General features: G+C 35.2%; 1 protein-coding gene across 1 annotated transcript in view; it reads left to right on the forward strand.

The window, feature by feature from the left end:
• The window catches only part of CPN1 (carboxypeptidase N subunit 1), a 549,032-nt gene that overhangs the window by 329,874 nt on the left and 195,624 nt on the right, over positions 1–23,534 (forward strand). Inside the window, exon 5 of the mRNA XM_044056935.1 lies at positions 8,574–8,685. Coding sequence (XP_043912870.1) covers positions 8,574–8,685 — 112 coding nt within the window. The remainder of the gene's footprint in view (positions 1–8,573; positions 8,686–23,534) is intronic.

Consider the following 23,534-nt stretch of genomic DNA (forward strand, 5'->3'; position numbering starts at 1 on the left):
GTCGCCTCAAAGCAAGAGGTTCTCCAGTTCGATTCTTGGCTAGGGTGCATTCTGTGCGGAGTCTGCATGTCCTCGCATGCATTTATGTGGGTTTCTTCTGGGTGCTCTGGTTTCTTCCCACGTTACAAATACATGCATCTGGAGCCTTTCTCCCTGGGCATCCGCTGAAAATTGTCTTCATTCCAAGTCGGACTTTCCCAGTTAACAAATGTTAAATAAATAAATATTTTGTCTGAGGTTTCGATTAGTTATGTTCAGAAAGGTACAAACTGTTTTATTTTATGTATGTAGCTGGTGTAAACAAATCAGAAGACTGCCTTCTTCTAATGCTAACATTACTATTATTAGTAATTTGTAATTATATCAAATTAGAGACAGCGTATCACTGACCGCAACAGTTGTGGATTCTGAATTATGAAAGTGGTTTCATGTTATGCTTGGACTTGCATAAAAATGATTTGTACAATAAAATATGGAGTTTTGTTGTTTCATGCCAAAACCACTTTAAGCTCAAAATCTTCAGACATAGAATATTGAATTATGCATTTGTAATATATGGCTGCACAGTAGGAATCACTTTGAGATGAACAAAGTAAAAAATTTATCATGAACTTGCTTGTTACAAATATATTTCGCAGGTGTTTCATCACAAGAGTGATGGGTAACTAGCACAGAAACCCTGGGTGACAACAAAACAAGGTGGTGAAGGGAACATGGAGCAGAGAGTCTGCAGTTTGGTTACACGAGGGAAAGGACGTGATATAAACATTATCTGTTGCAGAGGGACAACTTTCTGGATACCTTATTCATTCTTTTGGTGGAGTTTTTTTTTTTGAAGATTTTGCACTCAGTAAGACAACTATGAAGATAAAGAATAGAAACAGAAGATGAGAGGAAGGAAACAACAGAGAGAGAGAGAGAGAGAAAAATAGACCGAAAAAAAGTTAAACAAGACAGAATTAAATATGGAAGATGGATATAAGGAAATAAAGATCCTTCATACTACATAAAACATTGAAGTCTATCTGTTGACCTAGCTCCACATTTCTTCCAGCATGTACCTTCACTGCTGACTGTCATTTGCCATGCCCAGAGTCCATTATCAGTCTTTTTCAACCAACACCCTGACGCTTGAATCCCTTGCTCCCTGACCATGGCTTTGCAGAGCAGGAAGTTTCTGAGTCTAAATGTCTTGGAGTAGGCAGATAGAAGATCAGTGTGAGCCCCGTCATCATCTGTCTCATAGCAGTGTCAGCTGTTTTGTATATACCCCACCCTTAGTCTTGTCCATGCCCGCTGAGCAATAACAACAACACAGAACGTTGCCACAGGTAGTCTGTTCGTGCAGTAAATTGTTCTCTACTCAAACTGGAGTAGTTTCGATCCATAGGCCTCTGGTCTGAGCTGAGATGTTCTCCCCTATGGATGGATGATCACTCAAATTTTGCCGTATTTCTGTGTTCCATTTCACTCATCAGTTACTGATTTAAAATTGACGCACTTATATCACAGTTAGGGTCCTTATCTCTGTGTCTTACACAGTAGTGTCTTTTTTTTTCTTACATGTAGATCCTGAGTAAATGCACCATGGTGCACAGATCATGGTTGAAATGGGTCTGTCGACCAGTCCACATACCTGGTTAACAAACTAAAATAAATTTAAAAAAATGCTCCACTACTGAAATACAGCTGAGATGTAATCACTAGCGCATTATTCCACAGTGCCAGACATAAAAAAATTGAAAATCTCACAGTTAACAACACACAGCATAACAGCTGCATATTGCATTGCTCACCATAGGCTAATGACCTGTTACTCTGTATAGTGTAAAGATATCGGTCATCTAAGCTATGACTGCTGAGTCAAAGACTTTTCAGTTGAGGCCAACTGACTGAACACTACTTTGACAGAACCATTTAAATCTTCTTTTCATCAAGTGTAAAGACACCCATCACCCCTTTATTATTATATTATTATATCTAACTACACACTGCATCTAGTTTTAAAAGTGAAACATTTCTGCAAAAGTATCAGTCAGTTTCAAACAGTCTTTAGCTTAACATTCATCATCAAAAACAGCGGTCCCCACAATATATACATTTGCAGACTTGTGTAAATTTTACAAAAGATGTAAAAAGTGAAAATAATAAGCAGAAAAATCAAATTAGGAAAATTATGTATCAGTGTTACTCACTACACTGAAGAGCAATGCTGTATTCAGAATTAATATACTATGGTACTCAAATGTATTTATAATCAATATACTATGGTACTCAAATGTATTCAGAATTAATATACACTGGTACTCACGTATTTAGAATTAATATACTATAGTACTCACAAGTATTCATAATTAATATACTATGGTACTCACATGTATTGAGAATTAATACACTATGGTACTCATATGTACTTATAATCAATATACTCTGGTACTCACATGTATTCAGAATTAATATACTCTGGTACTCACATGTATTCAGAATTAATATACTCTGGTACTCACATGTATTCATAATTAATATATTATGGTATTCACATGTATTTATAATCAATATACTATGGTACTCACATGTATTCATAATTAATATACTCTGGTACATGTATTCATAATTAATATACTATGGTACTCGCATGTATTCATAATTAATACACTCTGGTACTTACAAGTATTCAGAATTAATTATACACTGGTACATGTATTCAGAATTAATATACTGTGGTACTCAATTATTCAGAATTAATATACTGTGGTACTCACAGGTGTTCACAATTAATAAAATGTGGTACTCACAAGTATTCAGAATTAATATACTGTGGTACTCACAAGTATTCAGAATTAATATAATGTGGTACTCACATGTATTCAGAATTAGTATACTGTGGTACTCACATGTATTCAGAATAAATAAACTGTGGTACTCACATGTATTCAGAATTAATATACTATGTTACTCACATGTATTCAGAATTAATATACTGTGGTACTCACGTGTATTCAGGAATTAATATACTGTGGTACTCACAAGTATTCAGAATTAATATACTGTGGTACTCACAAGTATTCAGAATTAATATACTGTGGTACTCACATGTATTCATATTTAATATACTGTGGTACTCACATGTATTCATAATTACTTTACCATGGTAGTCACATGTATTTATAATCAATATCCTCTGGTACTCACATGTATTCATAATTAATATACTATGGTACTCACATTTATTCAGAATTTATATACTGTGATACATGTATTCATAATTATTATACTATGGTACTAACATATATTCAGAATTAATACACTGTGTTAGTCACATGTATTCATAATTAATATACTGTGGTACTCACATTTATTCAGAATTAATATACTCTGGTACTCACAAGTATTCATAATTAATATACTTTGTTACTCACATGTATTCAGAATTAATATACTGTGGTACTCACAAGTATTCAGCATTAATATACTGTGGTATTCAAAAGTATTCAGAATTAATAACTCTGGTACTCACAAGTATTCAGAATTAATATACTGTGGTACTCACAAGTATTCAGGATTAGTATACTGTGGTACTCACATGTATTCAGAATTATACTGTGGTACTCACATATTCAAATTAATATACTATGTTACTCACATGATTTCATAACTAATATACTCTGGTACTCACATGTATTCATAATTAATATACTATGATACTCACATGTATTCATAATTAATATACTGTGGTACTCACATGTATTCATATTTAATATACTATGGTACTCACATGTATTCAGAATTAATATACTGTCGTACTCACATGTATTCAGAATTAATATACTGGGGTACTCACAAGTATTCAGAATTAATATACTGTGGTACTCACATGTATTCAGAATTAATATACTTTAGCACTCACATATATTCAGATTTATACTAAGTTACTCACATGTATTCATAATTAATATACAGGGGGACTCACGTGTATTCATAATTAATATACTATGGTACCGACATGTATTCAGAATTAATATACTGTGATACTCACATGTGTTCATAATTATTATACTATGGTACTAACATGTATTCAGAATTAATACACTCTGGTACTCACATGTATTCATAATTAATATACTATGGTACTCATGTATTCATAATTAATATACAGTGGTACTCACATATATTCATAATTAATATACTATGGTACTCACAAGTATTTATAATCAGTATGCTCTGGTACTCACATGTATTCATAATTAATATACTCTGGTACTCACATGTATTCATAATTAATATACTTTGGTACTCACATGTATTCACAATTAATATACTGTTGTACTCACATGTATTCATAATTAATATACTGTGGTACTCACATGTATTCATAATTAATATACTCTGGTACTCACATGTATTTATAATCATTATACTCTGGTACTCACATGTATTCAGAATTAATATACTCTGGTACTCACATGTATTCATAATTAATATACTATGGTATTCACATGTATTTATAATCAACATACTGTGGTACTCACATGTATTCATAATTAATATACTCTAGTACTCACATATATTCATAATTAATATACTATGACACTCACATGTATTCATAATTAATATACTATAGTACTCACAAGTATTCAGAATTAATATACTCTGGTACTCACATGTATTTAGAATTAATATACTGTGGTACTCACGTTACATGTATTCATAACTAATATACTCTGGGACTCACATGTATTCATAATTAATATACTATGATACTCACATATATTCATAATTAATATACTATGGTACTCACATGTATTAATTAATATATTATGGTATGCACATGTATTCAGAATGAATATACTGTGATACTCACATGTATTCAGACTTATACTATGTTACTCACATGTATTCATAATTAATAAACTCTGGTACTCACATGTATTCATAATTAATATACTATGATACTCACATTTATTCAGAATTTATATACTGTGATACATGTATTCATAATTATTATACTATGGTACTAACATGTATTCAGAATTAATACACTGTGTTAGTCACATGTATTCATAATTAATATACTGTGGTACTCACAAGTATTCAGAATTAATATACTGTGGTACTCACAAGTATTCAGAATTAATAACTCTGGTACTCACAAGTATTCAGAATTAATATACTGTGGTACTCACAAGTATTCAGAATTAATATACTGTGTTACTCACATGTTTTCAGAATTAGTATATTGTGGTACTCATGTATTCAGAATTATTATACTGTGGTACTCATGTATTCAAAATTAATATACTATGTTACTCACATGTATTCATAACTAATATACTCTGGCATATGTATTCATAATTAATATACTATGATACTCACATGTATTCATAATTAATATACTGTGGTACTCACATGTATTCATAATTAATATATTATGGTACTCACATGTATTCAGAATTAATATACTGTCGTACTCACATGTATTCAGAATTAATATACTATGATACTCACATTTATTCAGAATTTATATACTGTGATACATGTATTCATAATTATTATACTATGGTACTAACATGTATTCAGAATTAATACACTGTGTTAGTCACATGTATTCATAATTAATATACTGTGGTACTCACATTTATTCAGAATTAATATACTCTGGTACTCACAAGTATTCAGAATTAATATACTTTGGTACTCACATGTATTCAGAATTAATATACTGTGGTACTCACAAGTATTCAGAATTAATATACTGTGGTACTCACAAGTATTCAGAATTAATAACTCTGGTACTCACAAGTATTCAGAATTAATATACTGTGGTACTCACAAGTATTCAGAATTAATATACTGTGTTACTCACATGTTTTCAGAATTAGTATATTGTGGTACTCACATGTATTCAGAATTATTATACTGTGGTACTCATGTATTCAAAATTAATATACTATGTTACTCACATGTATTCATAACTAATATACTCTGGTATATGTATTCATAATTAATATACTATGATACTCACATGTATTCATAATTAATATACTGTGGTACTCACATGTATTCATAATTAATATACTATGGTACTCACATGTATTCAGAATTAATATACTGTCGTACTCACATGTATTCAGAATTAATATACTGGGGTACTCACAAGTATTCAGAATTAATATATTGTGGTACTCACATGTATTCAGGATTAATATACTTTGGCACTCACATGTATTCAGACGTATACTATGTCATTCACACGTATTCATAATTAATATACTGGGGTACTAACGTATTCATAATTAATATATTGTGATACTCACATGTGTTCATAATTATTATACTATGGTACTAACATGTATTCAAAATTAATACACTCTGGTACTTACATGTATTCATAATTAATATACTATGGTACTCATGTATTCATAATTAATATACAGTGGTACTCACATGCATTCATAATTAATATACTATGGTACTCACAAGTATTTATAATCAATATACTCTGGTACTCACATGTATTCATAATTAATATACTCTGGTATTTATAATCAATATACTCTGGTACTCACGTGTGTTCATAATTAATATATTCTGGTACTCACATGTATTCACAATTAATATACTATGGTATTCACACATATTTATAATCAATATACTGTGGTACTCACATGTATTCATAATTAATATACTCTGGTACTCACATATATTCATAATTATACTATGATACATTTATTCATAATTAATATGCTATAGTACTCACAAGTATTCATAATTAATATACTATGGTACTCACATGTATTAATAATTAATATACTATGGTATGCACATGTATTCAGAATTAATATACTGTGGTACTCACATGTATTCAGACTTATACTATGTTACTCACATGTATTCATAATTAATATACTCTGGTACTCACATGTATTCATAATTAATATACTATGGTACTCACATTTATTCAGAATTTCTATACTGTGATACAAGTATTCATAATTATTATACTATGGTACTAACGTGTATTCAGAATTAATACACTGTGTTAGTCACATGTATTCATAATTAATATACTGTGGTACTCACATTTATTTAGAATTAATATACTCTGGTACTCACAAGTATTCAGAATTAATATACTTTGGTACTCACATGTATTCAGAATTAATATACTGTGGTGCTCACAAGTATTCAGAATTAATATACTCTAGTACTCACATGTATTTATAATCAATATACTCTGGTACTCACATGAATTCAAAATTAATATACTCTGGTACTCACATGTATTCATAATTAATATACTCTGGTACTCACATGTATTTATAATCAATATACTCTTGTACTCACATATATTCATAATTAATATACTCTGGTACTCACATGTATTCATAATTAATATACTATGGTACTCACATGTATTCATAATATACTGTGATGCTCACGTGTATTCATAATTACTATACGCTTGTACTCACAAGTATTCAGAATTAATATACTTTGGTACTCACATGTATTCAGAATTAATGTGCTGTGGTACTCACAAGTATTCTGAATTAATATACCATGGTACTCACAAGTATTCAGAATTAATATACTGTGGTACTCACATGTATTCAGAATTAATATACTCTGGTACTCGCATATATTTAAAATTAATATGCTGTGGTACTCACATGGTGAGTAAAATAACCAGTACAGTGAACTAGCAAGTTACAAAAGTGATGGGAAGGAAGGAGATGAGATAGACGAAACTAAAGGAGAATATAGGTAAGTATTTAGTTCAGTATTGATGTGACAAGGCTACTACCCAGAGGTGTAAACCTTGGCAGTAGATGATCATCACTGTTGAAGTGACACCCCCACCTCATGTACAAAAATGGGATTGGTGGAAGGATGGATTTTGTTTGGTATTGTGTGACAATTCATCATGCAAAATTTACTAACATTGCAACTGACTAACTGTGCAAGTCGATGGACCACTTTCAGTGACTTGCACTTAATTATGAAGGATGCATTGTTGATAATATATGATAAAATGGGGTGTGGTGGTGAAATCCTTACAAGATCTCTACCTTTTAATATTATTATATAATATTAATGCTAAAATGTGGCTACCTCAATAGCATAGAGAGAGGGAGTCCTGATAAGTGTAAACAAAACAACACAGGTGGGAAAAACAGAAGGCCTACAGTTCTTAGCTGAAAATGTTGCTTCTTGTTTTTTGGAGCCCTGATAAGTGTCATAAAGGTTCATTTAGTTTACCCAGTCCCTGGAGAGTGAAATAAAACAGGAGTAGGCAGTTTGCCAGCTTGCCTATTCAAGGGGACAGAATTAAATAAGAGAATGTTTGGTGTGTATGCCTTACTGTGTTAAAGTAAACAGAAGGGCTGAACATAGCATTATTTGACAGACCACACAGATCTAAAAGCCTGATACCTTACATATCAATGCTTGTATCGCTTTAGAAGCATAGCAGAGAGAAATCTTGTTATTCATGTAGTCAGCAATGTTAAACAAGTTGCAGTTTTTCTAAATTCACTGTCATTTGTTTAACATACCTACTTAACTCTCTCCAGTTAGCCAAAACCTATTCCTTCGCACATGGCTGGATGCACCAAGGTTGGAACTGTGGAGATTACTTTGAGAATGGTATTACAAACGGGGCGCGCTGGTATTCTCTGTCAAAAGGTAGGAAGTGCATGAATCCTTTACAGCTTTCAAGTAGCTTGTTCTGTAAAGCTCCTGTTCATGCTGCTAAATTAAATAGAATTTTTTTAGTTTACAGTGCCAACTGCCGACGGTTTCATTTTTATACAGAAGTATGTCATTTATTTAGCAACATGTAGTCTTCTCAAATGTACTGACCCTTTTTGCTTTTCAGCAAATACTTTCGGGCATCTGATAGCAATATCATCATGAACACGGTGGACTGACTGCCTGGAGGTATTGCTACATGTTTCAGTGCAGAGCAAAGTGTGATGCTGTCATACAGTATATTTTTGGATGCTAGGACTTTGTTAGAAACGCAAATAATGACTCAAAGAACCTAACATTACTTAAAACATCAAATGCAAAGATAAAGAGCTTCTTTGAAAAAAAATGTATTTTCATTTTTTTAAAGTAATAATTATGGTGCAGTTTCTTCCTACCGTGTTTTATGTTAAACAAATGAAATGTATGTTCAACAGCAGCAGAAAAGAAAGAATCTTGGAAGAAAGGGGGACACACAGGACAACAGTGTTTCAAAACCAGCGTCACACATTGATGCTTATCCGTCTTCAGCTTTGTTTTCCTGCCCATTTGTAAGGAATTCCTAAACATATCAATTATGTGCTTCAGTCATTATACATTTGTCTTCAGTGTCCCTTGCAGCATTCTGCTCCACAAATACATTCCATTTTTGTGGTCAGTGATACACTGTCTCCTCCGCTGTTAGCCTCATGATATTTCCTCACATTCTTTGAGGTTAACGTGTCCTTTTTTGCAGAACAGCCCTGATCTGGGCAGTTGTTGAGATGGTCAGGTGTATGGTCTCACCATCTTCACCACTGATGGTGTGGGGGTAAAAGCTTTAAATCCATACCACTGCCAACACTAAATACAGACAGAAAAACAAAAGAAAAAAATGTCAATATAAATACAAAAATAAAAAAAAACTAAGGAATATCGGTCTTAAAAACATGCAACAGATGAACACTGCTGTCTTGGGATCTAAGAGTATAGCTCGTCTCAGCTATATGCTGGGAAAACACATAACAGTGAACATCTCAAATAGATTATTTGCCACCTTCTATGCCTCAGTAGAGGAAAAAAGAACACAACCTTAGGTACAGACCCATAAGGTTATCAGCTGCTCTATGCAGTTCCTTTGAGGAGCAGAAAATTAAAAAAATGTATTGAGTGGTTTGTTACTATTATGTCATCACACAAACAGTGCTTTGCATTTTGTCATTAATTTCTGAACGCTGGAAATGCAATCCCACACCAGCAGCACCTGCTGATTGCAGCCTACAATACCTTGATTCCAATGCTGCTGCCCCTTCACCCAGCGTCAGTTATGCCTCTGCTTAGGTACCTAGTAGCACAGTCTATTACTACAAAGATACACCTCTTACATGTGGTACTTGGCAATCTATGAGGCCACACAATGCCCATATCCATTACTTCTAATGGTCTTTCATTAACAGGCAAATACTCCAAAGCAGTTTTCACTGGACTTGTCACCCCTTTGGTACTGTTCACACATCTCGAATTTAACATCTTTTGCATTACCTGGCTAATAGGGAAATTTTACATAGGCAGTCCTTTTGTATGTTTATGTCCATATGTCATGAAAAATGAGTATGACTGACTAATGCCAGAAGTGCCTGTTGCTAGTCCTTGGTGGTTACCAGCCTGTTTTATCACCTGCAGTCCCCCTTCACGATTCCATTCTCTGCACAATATCCTCTTGTCCGAGTATACAGACTTCGCCTGCCCTTAAAAATCAGGTGCCTCCTTGGCAAGTCCCTATAAGTTGGGATTTCAAAGCTGAGATCGTCTCAGCTCTTTCCTTGTGATCTTCCCCAGTTCCCTTTGCACAGGACATCTGGTATCTTTTGACAGCTGCAGATGAGAGTCAAGCCTGCAGCTATCACCAAACTTTCCCATTGAAGTAGCCCCTTTCAAAGAAAGCCCAGTATGTTTTGACATCTCTGACTGATATTCAAGCTCATTGTTACTGCCTAGCTCTTCCCCTGCAGTAAACACATCCCCAGTCTCCAGTGAAGTTAACGGCACTGGTTAGGTCTCCCTGCTGCCCCTGCCTACTTGTCTCCGTCACTGGTTGCATGTAAATGCATGTACTATATCATCAAAACATTTTCCTTTTAAAGCATCTGTGGGGATGCCACCTGCATTTCCTTTGCTCCTTTTCCCAATCCAGATAAATGCTGGAGTGGTCACTCAGGTAAGGATCGTTTCAGTTTAACAACTGCAGGTTTAACAGTAGTTATGCCTGATGTTGTATGTCTCTTAGCAGTGGTCTTTTTCATCCACACCAGGATGGCGTACAGACACTTTTGATAGTATGGAACAGCAATTATTATCCAGACAATCCACCACCACTATGAAGTCACCTCTGCTAGCTGCCTGCCATGGATTTCTTCCCCATCTTATCACTATAGACATTTGTAACATACATGTCCCACTTGGTTACACTGAGAGCATTTAATCCCAAGACCCTGGTGTATGCTAGTACCAGTGGTTCTCCCCTTTGCTTGTGGAACCTGCTGCCATAGTTTAGGCTGTTCCATGAGTTATCTTTGAACAGGAACTCGAAATTTCCATTTTTCCAAGAAAAAATACAGGTAAATCCCAAATTTAAACTGAGCATTGCAAAAACATGAGATTTCCATGACATTTATCATTTTAGGTTACAGCGACCATTTTCCGCAGCCTGTTCTTCTCATATTTTACATTACTGAGTTTTCCGTGTGATTAATGTGCTTTAATTCTGCTTTAATGCTGTGTGTATTTATAGATGACCTTGAAAAGTATAATGAGCTCATGAAAAGAATAGAAATTACAATTAAAAATCCTGGGTCTAATTTCTGGATTTCATATAATAAAATCAGCTTTTAGAGCACCATAAATCAGTGTCCCACCTTTGATTGACCCCATGAGTTCCTTTATATCCATGTGTAGTTGTGCCCTTCTGGCTAACTAGAGATCATTCTTTCTACCAATCTGTCCACTGTGGTACATCTGTAGTCTGTCTGCCAGATTACCCTACCCTCAGGCAAAATACTGAATCTCCCAAAATTTCAAAAGAAGTAATTTGATATCTACTAACCCACTTGTCAATGTAAGATACGGTCTTCTGCATTTCTTCTCTTTTCGCTATATTTTTTTCCGTAAACCTGTATGTGTTAATGTTTAACACTCACACAAGACATACTTTACTTTTAGGTAAAGAAAATATCCAGTTTCTGTCACTTGCTACCTGCATGCATTGACTTATCCATGAGCAGAGGAGTTAAAAATGTCAGCAATTATCCCTGGTCTGTCTGGTACTGATTATATACCCTTTCAAACCCCCAGGTAAAACTATCAGTATCATCTCCTCTTCTGAGGAAACAATTTAATACTGACTTTGACATTTAGGAGTAAGTGTTCACCCCTGCTGGTCACATGAGCAGGGTGTAGGATGACAATCTGCTCCTTGAGCCGATGCTCTCATTCTCTTTTTGTCAATCCATCTTCCTCTCCTTTGCCTCAGACTGTCTCTTTCTTTCAACTTCTCTAACCACTAGGCATTACACCTCTAGTTTTAGTTACTGTTTCTACAGTTCAGGCTGTAATTTGATATCTAGGGATGGACTGAGTTTCCATTTTCCTGTATGGTGCACATCTACAGCCCCTGATAGTCTCTTTCCATGTTTAGTGGCTTCAGCTTTGACTGTACCCAACGTAACGATAAGATCCTTGGTCAGATCAGCATGTGGCAGTGTCTTGGATTTACACTTTTTTAACCAGTTGTGCTACTGGTATTTTTCCATTCTGTTCAGAGCCATTTTGCCTGCTTCCCTACTCTGTCTAAAAATAAAATAACTACTGTACCACTCATGTCTGTGTATATCTACCTTGTTGTTGCAAGGATGTACACTCCTTTGGTGACAAAGCTGTTTTTTAGGTTAAAGTCCTATGGCAATATCCAGACTACTGTAAACCAGTTAGTATATGATGATCGGGGGTATGGTCTTACAGTCTGTGCCCATATTGCCAGCTGTGTGACAGTCAGGGGTGTGACAGTCAGGGGTACTGTCTCACAATCCATACTTCTGTGTGACAATGAGGGGTACTGTCACACCAATTAATATGCAGTGGCATAGAGCATAGGTTTTAAATCTGCAATGCTGCCTTCATTTAATATTGAAAGCAAATACAACAGAAAGATATAAATAAGTGAGGAAGACTGTATGTTAGGGCATCTAGCAAATGAACATTGTTGCCTTGGAATACGGCCTGCATTAGTCACAAACTAGTGAGGCTCACATTAAACAGTTGTAGATCTGGCATTGTTGCCTTGGGATATGGCCTGCATTAGCCACAAACTAGTGAGGCTCACATTAAACAGTTGTAGAGCAGGCATTGTTGCCTTGGGATACGGCCTGCATTAGCCACAAACTAGTGAGGCTCACATTAAACAGTTGTAGAGCAGGCATTGTTGCCTTGGGATACGACCTGCATTAGCCACAAACTAGTGAGGCTCACATTAAACAGTTGTAGAGCAGGCATTGTTGCCTTGGGATACGGCCTGCATTAGCCACAAACTAGTGAGGCTCACATTAAACAGTTGTAGAGCAGGCATTGTTGCCTTGGGATACGGCCTGCATTAGCCACAAACTAGTGAGGCTCACATTAAACAGTTGTAGAGCAGGTTATGACTGTTTGGTCTCCAGGAGCTCACCTTTTACTCTCACCCAGTGATAAGTAGTGCAAGATTATCTACAGTAACTTGCACTCTCTCTACGCTATTACACATATCCCTGGGCTTTTACACATACACACTAATTTCCATCTGATGCTAGTAATATCTTTCAGTGTTACAATCCTCTTTCCGAATTCCATGGTAATTTACTGTAACCTGCCAAACCAGTCTGGTACACCCAGTTTAAAAGTTACTGTACCATACTTGAAAATGTGCCAGCTGTAATATGAAGCCTTGTGATAGGTAAACTAGGCAAACTATCACATAGGTTCATAGGCTCATAGGAACTTACTGGGCTATTGATATGTGTGTATCTTAAGAAACCTAGCCTTACATTCTCATAGTAGTTTTTACTGTTTATGTTTTATAAGTAAATAACTTAGAGATGGGCCAAATGAGGGCAGGTTGAGACATTTATGTGCTTCCTGTATTCATGATGGACAGGAATGATAAACCAGGGGTGAATTTGTGCCATCCATTCATCTAAATTATATTTGAAAAAAGTAAGACAAATACTTAAATTTATATGTTCGATAGAAGAAATATTCTCTGTGATACAAACCTATCCACCCAGCATGTTCTATTTATTTTGAAAGAGAGATTGAGTGGATGTTTATGATACCATTAGACTTGCAAATCTGTAATACACTTGACAGAATATGGTCTGTAGAAGTTCTATAAGCAAGGCAGAGCTTGTCTCTCAGTAGCCTGTATGATACTAAAAAAGGGACAAGACTTTGAGATGGTCTGCATAGTTTGTAAGATTTAGGCCCTGGATTTGTTTTAGTGAGAAAACATTGTAGTTGCTCCATTTGTAACAAAACAACTGCTATAAACTCAAAATAGACTTCCAAAAGGGAAGAAATTCACGGCTCACATACTGGGTGTAAAAAAACAATTTCATCCAAAAAACACTCTTATAGAAAACCAAATAAAATAATAAACACTTTCATTTTGTACTGTAACAAAACTTCATCAGATGATGCTTAAATTTTAAAACCATGCTTAAATACATAAAATATACTTCAAATAATTTTCAGTACAACCAATATGTATGCATCTTTAATTGACTCCCCCCAATGACAAATTTAATTCGTCCTTCAGTTCAAACACCACTCAGCCAATCCTAGTAGTTTAGTTTTCATTACCACCAATCAAAACTTCAGTTCCTAATTCCATTGGAATTTATGACAAGTGTATTTCTATCTCACTTTCTCTCACTCTGAAAATTTGGTATCAACAATAAAAAGTTGCAAATCCAATGCAATTGCTGTTATATATATTAATAAGCAATCAGACAAAAGCTTTTGGAACTAAATAAATAAAACTCTTTACTAAAAGGGAATTAAAGAATACAGTCTGGGAATTAAATGTACAGATAGGAACTAGCATGTTTTAAATGGATAGATATCATTAGAAAACCTTGGCTTAGCTAAACAGGCATATCTAACACTAACCTCTAACCAACAGATTACCAGAAATTACTATAATCTCTCTATCACTACCTGTAAAATGTAATATGTCAACAGGTAAAGCAAAGTGGAAATAAACTCACTGATGCAGAATATCAAACTGTCTTGTGGCAGGTACGTTAAAGACATAACTAAAAAGTGACTGCAGTGCTAGAGTTTATAGGAGACGGAGTCGCTTAGCCTGAAGAAAGCTGTGAGAGTGGTTTGAAGTTAGACATCGCTAGATAGTATTAAATCAGTAGAACGATTTCATACAGAATATGAACACAGTGCATTTCTTTGTTTTCAATCAAGATTTAAATCCTAGCACCAGACTGTCTCGCAAGATCTAGCTTTGTGAGGTAACACATTAAATGATAAAAAATGATTGTTTAATTCAGCCTGTTCAAATGAGTTCTGCTGTTCCTCACAGGCAAATCAGTTTATATGCAGTTTTTTTACAGTTTACAAATTATAGTTTTCTGCTACTTTATACTAAAACGGTTGAATGACCAGCCTTTTTCACGTTTATTTTTTTAATTAAATATTTAACATTTCTGTACATTTTATGTTTTAACATTTGCAGCATCTTTACTGAAAATCATTTGCATGCTATATGGACATCTTTCCTAGTCTAACAATTGTGTACCTTGTAAAAATGAAAATGTTGAACCCTCTTTTTATATATATATATATATATATATATATATATATATATATATATATATATGGGTCCAATTCTTAATTTCAAAATGCCACAATCTCCAAATTCATAAAATCGAGTCCACAATCTTGAGGTTGTTAAATCTCAAAACTAAGAAGTGAACTTAAAAAAAAAGATAATACGTAAAACTATGTTTTTACAGGGGGGAAGCCCCCCTGCACCCCAAACACCTCTTGAAACTTAAATATACTTACTCCTGGATTGAGCTACAGTGAAGAGGATGGTAATACACATCGTATAAAGTGCAGAATGCTAACATTACTGCTCTCTTCACTGTAGCGCAATCTTAAAGTTAGTATATTTAAATTGCAGGGGGTCGGGGGGTGTAGGGGGGCTTGCCCCCTGCAAAAACATAGTTTTACATTTTCATTTATTTATTTTTTGTTCACTACTTAGTTTTTGAGGTTTTACAATCTTGAGATTCTGGCCTCGAGTTTATGAATCTCGAGACTGTGATATTTCATTATGTAGTGGACCCATATATATATATATATATATATATATATATATATATATATATATTTTTTTTTTTTTTTTTGAAATTCTATCGTATCATGAGTTCATTCAATTTGTGTATAAAAACACAAGGGGGATATTAGATCTTGTTTTTATAAATGCTTATAGTCTTATAACAGATGTAGAGGTTTTTTTTATCATTAGCTAAAGCTGACCAAAATTCAATAACAATTAATTAGGTAGAGGCTGACATTTAGTACTAATAAGAAATATCATTTGGGTTACTTAATTATGAATCAATCAATGAAGAAATTATTAAAATATACTGGAAGAGTATACACTTTGATAAGAAGAATGATTATGGCTATATAATGTTACAGACAATAATGAAGAATGGTATGGATGCCATAACTGCTACAGTTAATAGTTATAATACAAATAAATCTTTACCAGAAATGGTGAAGTTAGAGGTTGGTGAAAAATTGTTTAACAGAAAAAAATGTAGTCATCAGTTGTATAAAAGATATTTATTAAATCTAGACTTTTTTTTGGAATTTTTTGATTAGACAAAGTATGTAATTATTAATAATGTTTAAGAGAATATGAAAACATACAGTTTGAAAAAAGCTATAATAGAAAGGCTTATTATAGCTATATAAACTTTTCAGAAAATCTGGTAATACTACTACTAGATTGAAAAAAATATTATACTTGATTAAAGAGATATTGATGAATTTAGTAGCTACTTTAGTAATAAAGAACAAAGTATAACATCCTGATGGAGTGCTAAAATTCAGAAGAATACTGCCCAGTAATAACTAAGATCAGTACTGAGACACAACTTTCTTCCAGGATATTGGTGCTTCCTCTCCTTTTAAAATACTGTTAAACAAAACATTCCAAACATTTAGCACTTTTCCCTCCTAAGTTCCAAAGTTCCATAGGAATGCCATCTATTCCAAGAGACATTCCTGCTGATTGAGTATATGTCACAATTTTTATTTCCATTCCTCCTGTCTTAACTAATTGTTGAGCCTCATCTGCTCTAACCTTGGCATACTTAAGTCTTCCATAAGTATTTCCATTTGTGGTCTTTCTTAATTTCTAAATTTCTATCCTTATTTCAGATTTTGTTTTGAAAATTTGCATAATCTCTAATATCTCCACAGGATCTCTGATTATTATTATTTTTTATATCAGCTCCCTAAGTTTGGCAACAACATGTGCTACTTTCTTATAGGTTCATAGGTAGGTACTAGGCTATCTGCCCAAGGGCATTTATAAGCCTAGCCAGAGTTTGTCGGCTTTTGCCGCCCCATTGATTAATTAACTGAGCCTCTGTCAAGCAGAGCCAATGAAGTGATCCCAGGGATGTATTTTCTGTTACCCATCCACTCGTCAATGTTTTTCTTGAAGAGTGTTAGTGAGGGGCTCTGCCTAATGTAGATAGGAATTTTGTTCCAAAGCAAGGGGAGTCTCTGTGACAGGAATCTATCCCTCCAGCATGTTCTATTTATTGTTGTGGCGAGGTTTAGCTCACTAGAGCGCGTGGCTCGCAATGACTTGGATTTCTTTAGGTGGAGCATGTCCATCAATTCTGAGTTGGACATGGCTTTGTAAGTCAGGCAGAAATCACCTCTGAATAAGTAATATGCCACTGAGTACAGCCGGAGTTTTTTCAGTCAGTCTGCATAGGACATATGTTTGAGGCCAGTAATCCTCTTGGTGAGGTACTTTTGTGGTCTTTCCAGCTGTTGGAAGTGTCTTGGGAGGTACATCCCAAATGGGGCATTGTACTCTATGATGGGTCTGATAAGTGATGAGTAGAGGGGCACAGTAACCTCTTTATTTCTAGATGCGAACCCTTTAGTAATTAGATGGGCCGCATAGAAGGATTTCCTAACTACTTTGGCAATATGATTGTCAAAGGAGAAATTACTATCTACCTGGGTCCCCATATCTCTTATTACCTCTTCTGTATTAAGGGGACTGCCACCTATGTGGTAATTCGTGGGTGTTTTGTTTTTCCCAAATGGGATGACTATGCATTTTTTGGCATTTAGCTTGAGGCCATGACTTTGACACTAGGTGTCTGTCTCAGTAAGGCCTTTTTGGAGGATGTCTGTGTCAGCCGGAGAGTCAGTTATGGCTCCCAGTTTGCAGTCATCGGTGAACTTGGTTAGCCATAGTCCTCCTGTGTTTGCCTGTACTTCTGAGAAGTATATGCCGAACAGTAGGGGTGCCTGGACCGAGCCTTGCGAGACACCACTTGTGACTGGTTTAGAGTTGGACATGGAGCCTGCTATTCTTACTGCATGAGTTCTGTCTGTAAGCCAGTTGGCAACCAATCTTGTGACATAGGGGTTTATGTTCAGTCTGGTGAGTTTTCTATAATACCTGAGTGAGGAATGGTGTTGAATTCCTTGGCGAGGTCAAGGTAGGTTTGTGTGAACCACCTTTCCCTCGTCTATGGCCTTGGTGACTGTCTCAAAGAAGTCAACCAGGTTTAGTAGGCATGATCTGCCCTTAACAAAGCCGAACTGGGTCAGGTCAAGTGTTTGGAGGTTCTCAATGTCTTTGTTAATGAGTTCCATGATTATGCGCTCCATAGCCTTGCAGACCAGGCTAGTCAGGCTTATAGGGCAATAGTTACCAGGGTCAGTTGTGGCCCCTCCTTTGTGGATCGGAATAACCATTGCTGTGCACCATTCTATGGGCACGTAGCCTGTGGAGAGGCTGAGGTTGAACAGCGTGTTTAGGTGGGGTGTTAGTTCGTTCTGTAGTTCGTGCAAGACGCATCCTGGGACACCATCTGGCCCCACTGATGCTGTGTTTTTGGCTTTTGAAAAGGCTGTTTTCACCTGTGTGTCTGTGATTTCTGGGACACTACACTTTTCCGGTATTGTTGTGGGCCCTTTTGGAGGTGAGAGAGGGGTGAAGTTTGCACTGAATCTATCTGCCAGGATGTTGGCAATATCAGTAGGTTCATTATATTTTGTGCTATTTTGCACTAGCTCAGAGCATATCTGTGAGCTGCTACTTAATTTCTTGACATAGCTAAAGAAGGCTTTGTGGTTATCTTTCAAATCATTGGCTATTTTTCTTTTGACGTTAACCTTGGATGATTTTATGAGGGACCTTAGTTTCTTACTGATACTGATCAGGGATGTCTTTCCTTCATGGGATTTGCTTTTTTTTCTGAATTAGTTTCCTCCTTTTATTGTATAACCTGTTTATGGCAGGAGTCCACCAGACTGGTTTCCTTCTCTTAGGGGAGTGGGGGAGTGAGCCTTGGTTTTGCTAGGGATGGCATGATACATGTATCCTTGTAGGTGCTCATAGAGTGCATTTGTAAAGGATTCTGCATCTTGGGTAGCATTATCCTTTAGCATGGGGGCTGTGAAACTTACCACCTCTGTCTAAAGTAAGGTACCTAAGTCATTGTGTTAAAAGTTTTGTGCTCTGAAGTTATCAATAAACAGTTACTTAAAATCAATCTTTATAAACTCACACATATTATCCAGATACTCCCTTGTTTTCTCTTTAGCATTCTGCAGTTACACCTCTTCTTGTTTTATGAGATTCCTCTTATTCTGCAATACTGTAATCTTTGTCAGTCCCCTTAAATAATCCTTGTTAGTTCTTAACCATATCATTTTTTTTCTTTTATTTCTACCCTATTTTTAAACTCCACTTTCATTTTCCCCCCTCACTAGCTATAACTTCTAAAGAAATTTCTGTATTCCTAATTCTTGAATAATTTCCACTACCCGTTCCTTAAATCCGTCTCTTTTTAACAGACAGGTGGGACGGTGCTAGTGACTCATGTTTAAATCATTACCGTACATTTTTATCTTAGTTGGTATTGGTACATGATCTGAAATACTTATTGGATGTGTGTCAAAGAATGTTCCTGTGAAATATAATTTGTCTAGTCTAGCCCAGTTATTGTACCTTGGGGAATAATATGTAAATGCTCTCCAAGTTCCTACCACCAAATTCACATCTTCTATACCAAATGTTTTCATAATTTTCTTCAGAAATCTACCCTCCTTTGTTAAACTTTTCCTTCTAGATCCCTCATATACATCCTCACATTTGCAAATCAAGTTTCAGTCCACACAATATTCCATACTGAAAGCAGATTATTTCTCCCAAAATCTTCTTAAGCTCCATAACAGCAGTTTTAGGTGGAGTATAAATGCATGCCAGTATAATTCTCCTCCCTTACCAGTAGCCCCTTACTACCACAAATCTACCATTATTATATTTTTCCCCTTCTACCACTATTGGAACTTCTCTAGCAATTAGTAGTAGCACTTCCTTGTTCCTTTGTCCATGATAGTCTGCTTAATATCCATCCTGAAATCCTTTCTTTATCAAATTCACATGTTCAATTCTTTCCAAATATGTCTCCTAATGCATTGCTATTGCACTCTGTATTTCTTAATATAAATCAATACTCTTATCTTTTTGTCTGTACCTGAGAGATCATTCACATTTAAAAATAATATGGATAGTGTAGCCATCATAATAAGTTATTATACCCACCTATTAAATATGTCAGCTTTTTTAAATGTCTGTCTCCAGCTTTTATGTTGCATGCTCCCACTGATGCTTGTTATGTTGATCCTTTATACAGTTGTATCTTGTCATCCCTATTTGAATCTATGTCACTTTTTACAAGGCATTTTGTTTCAATGAAACTCCTAAACAACTACGCAAACAAAAAAACCCCAGAACCTATTAAATTAAAACAAACACAAAAAACTATGTACTTTAAATAATGAAGTTTAACTCTCCTGATGGGAACAATTAACCCTAATCAACATCTGCATCCATAGGCATTAACCAATCTAAAATTAAGATTATCCATGCTAAAACACATGCTACAGCCTGTGCTTTTGTTTACACTGACTGCTGTCTGATCTTATCTTCATTCCCCTTAGAGATGTGAAAAACAACTTGAATGCTTCCAGGAAACACTGATGTTTAGCCTTAAGAAAAAGTACACTAGCTATCTTTAAATAAAACTAAATTATACACTGTTCTAGTAAATGCACTGAGTTACTTAAGTACCAGAAAAACTGTTCTCTTATTCACTTCCAATAATTGCCCCTGTGCCTTTTACTTTTACTTTTGTCTCAGCAAACAACATCTAGCACTCTCAAGATTTATCCCCTGGACATGTAGTCAACTTGTCTCCATGGAAACATAAAAACAGAATACACAGCTGCCCCCAGCTGCAGAATTCTCAACTCACACTGAACATTTATGCACTAAAGAAAAAGTTTTCATTACATTCACATTGTTCTCTTATTTTTATAGCACACATACTTATACAAGAAGCATATTAGATTAAGCCAAGGGCATTAATCTAGACATTCATCTAAGTCAAAGTAAAAGAAAACATCTCAACTCTAAATATATTATAATCAGTGCACTTTTACAACCCTTCCCCCATCCAACAGCCCAAGATTACAACATAATAACTTGAGCATGCTTTTGTCCAGCCTTTCTTCTCTTTTTACATTGCAATGCCTACATTTCTTAAAACTAAAAAAGAAGAAAAATACATGTTTACTTTCAAGCTGCAGTGGTGCAGCAGTTTGTGTTGTCGCCTCACAGCAAGAGGTTCTCCCGTTCGATTCTTGGCTGGAGTGCCTTCTGTGTGGAGTCTGCATGTCCTCCCCATGGTCGAGTGATGTTAAAGACATGCAGGTAGGTGCAAGCATGAATGGGCATGCCTTCGTTGAAGGTTGGGCGTCGGGCTGGCAACTTGGCACTGTAAAATCCACTGCCAATCATGAGCGGACCAGAGTTCCTCTGTGGCAACCCCTAACCGGGAAATCTCAAAAGACTTGTTTACTTTAGTATTGCTATCACATACTGCAAACACTGAGATTGCTTTACTATATAACATGCAATTTATATCATTAAATGTTTTATAGAAATACTAAGTACAAAAATATTTTACTTACAGTTACTGCTTTCAGAAACCAACAAAACGGCTCAGGGTAGAGAAAGGTGCAAAATCAGCAGAACTCTAGAACAAACAAAATGCACCAGTCTTGCACTAACAAACTTGTATTTATTTGTAGAATAAAATAAAAAAATAAAAAACGTAAGCGCTTTCATAATAATTCCTATCGCTTCCTCAGACAACTAAACAACTAAACGTTACAGTTCATGTAGCATTTCAAACGTGTCAGCTGATATGAACAAACCAATAACAAAAGACCCAAATCTTAAAGGTCCAAAACAATGAAAAACATATGAAAAACATATAAGAAAATTCATTGAGAATGTCACCAAATATCTTCGTATATAAAAAAGTATAACCATTAAAAAGTCTTCATGGATGCCTATATAATAAAAAAATGTATTAAAAAATGTGTTAAAAAAAGTGTGATAAAAAAGTATGAACTACATAAAGTAAGAAACTTCTAAAAGGTATAAAAATGTGAAAAGTTAGAAACTTGTGAAATGTAGAATGAATATATTAAACTTAAAAATGCTTGAGTCGACGTGACTTTAAAAAAGGCTTCAGGGATGTAGTCCCATTCAGGCCTGGGGGTCTTTCAGCATTGGGTACCAGTATCCATTTCTGCTCTGCACTCTCAGTATAGTTTTCAATGTCACCTCCTCTGATGTTGGCATGTATAACCTGAATAGCTAAAAATCTAAAAGTATGTGTACGGTCCATCTGTTTAACATGGTTCACCAGGGCATTAGTCTCTTTTTGATTAATGATGTCCCTCCTCTGCTCCAGGATCCTGTCCTTCAGCATCCTGTTTGTTTTGCCTATGTAGTATGCATGGCATACTTGGCAGAATGAAAAATAAACCACATTAGTCATGCGGCAATCAACATAACTAGGGTATCTGTTTGTAAAATGCAGTGTTGGGTGTACGTATACCATGCTGGTGTGGATATACTGACATGCTGTGCAGCAGCATCTACAAGGAAAAGTGCCAGTGTGCATGGAAGGGGTAGGTCTAGTTACAGTCGTTTTATTACAAAGATGTTTCAGAGATTGGTTATTCCTAAAAGAGAACATAGGGACATTCACAACTTTATCTATGAGTCCTGGTACTTCCTGTAATATCCTCCAATGTCTTTTAATGATAGATGTGAATTCATTAATATCGCTAGAGTACTGGAGAACAACTCTAAAATCGTCCTTGATGGGAGCAGATTCATTAGACTGTACTATGTTACTAAAATATGGTCTACACCTATTGTCCCTCTGTAGCCATGCTTCATCAATGGTAGCATCAATCTCTGTCAAGGAGTAGCCCCTTGCTAAAAACTCTTGTTTGAGAGCGTAAAGGGCTTCCTTTGCTGCTCCATCATCGTTATGGAGCCTAAGCACCCTATATATCTATCTCTTCAACACATTTCTCGGAACATGTCTGGGGTGCATACTCTTTTT

This window comes from Protopterus annectens, chromosome 14.part0 (assembly GCF_019279795.1).
Source record: "Protopterus annectens isolate FY-2018-M chromosome 14.part0, PAN1.0, whole genome shotgun sequence".
Classification (NCBI taxonomy): Eukaryota; Metazoa; Chordata; order Ceratodontiformes; family Protopteridae; genus Protopterus; species Protopterus annectens.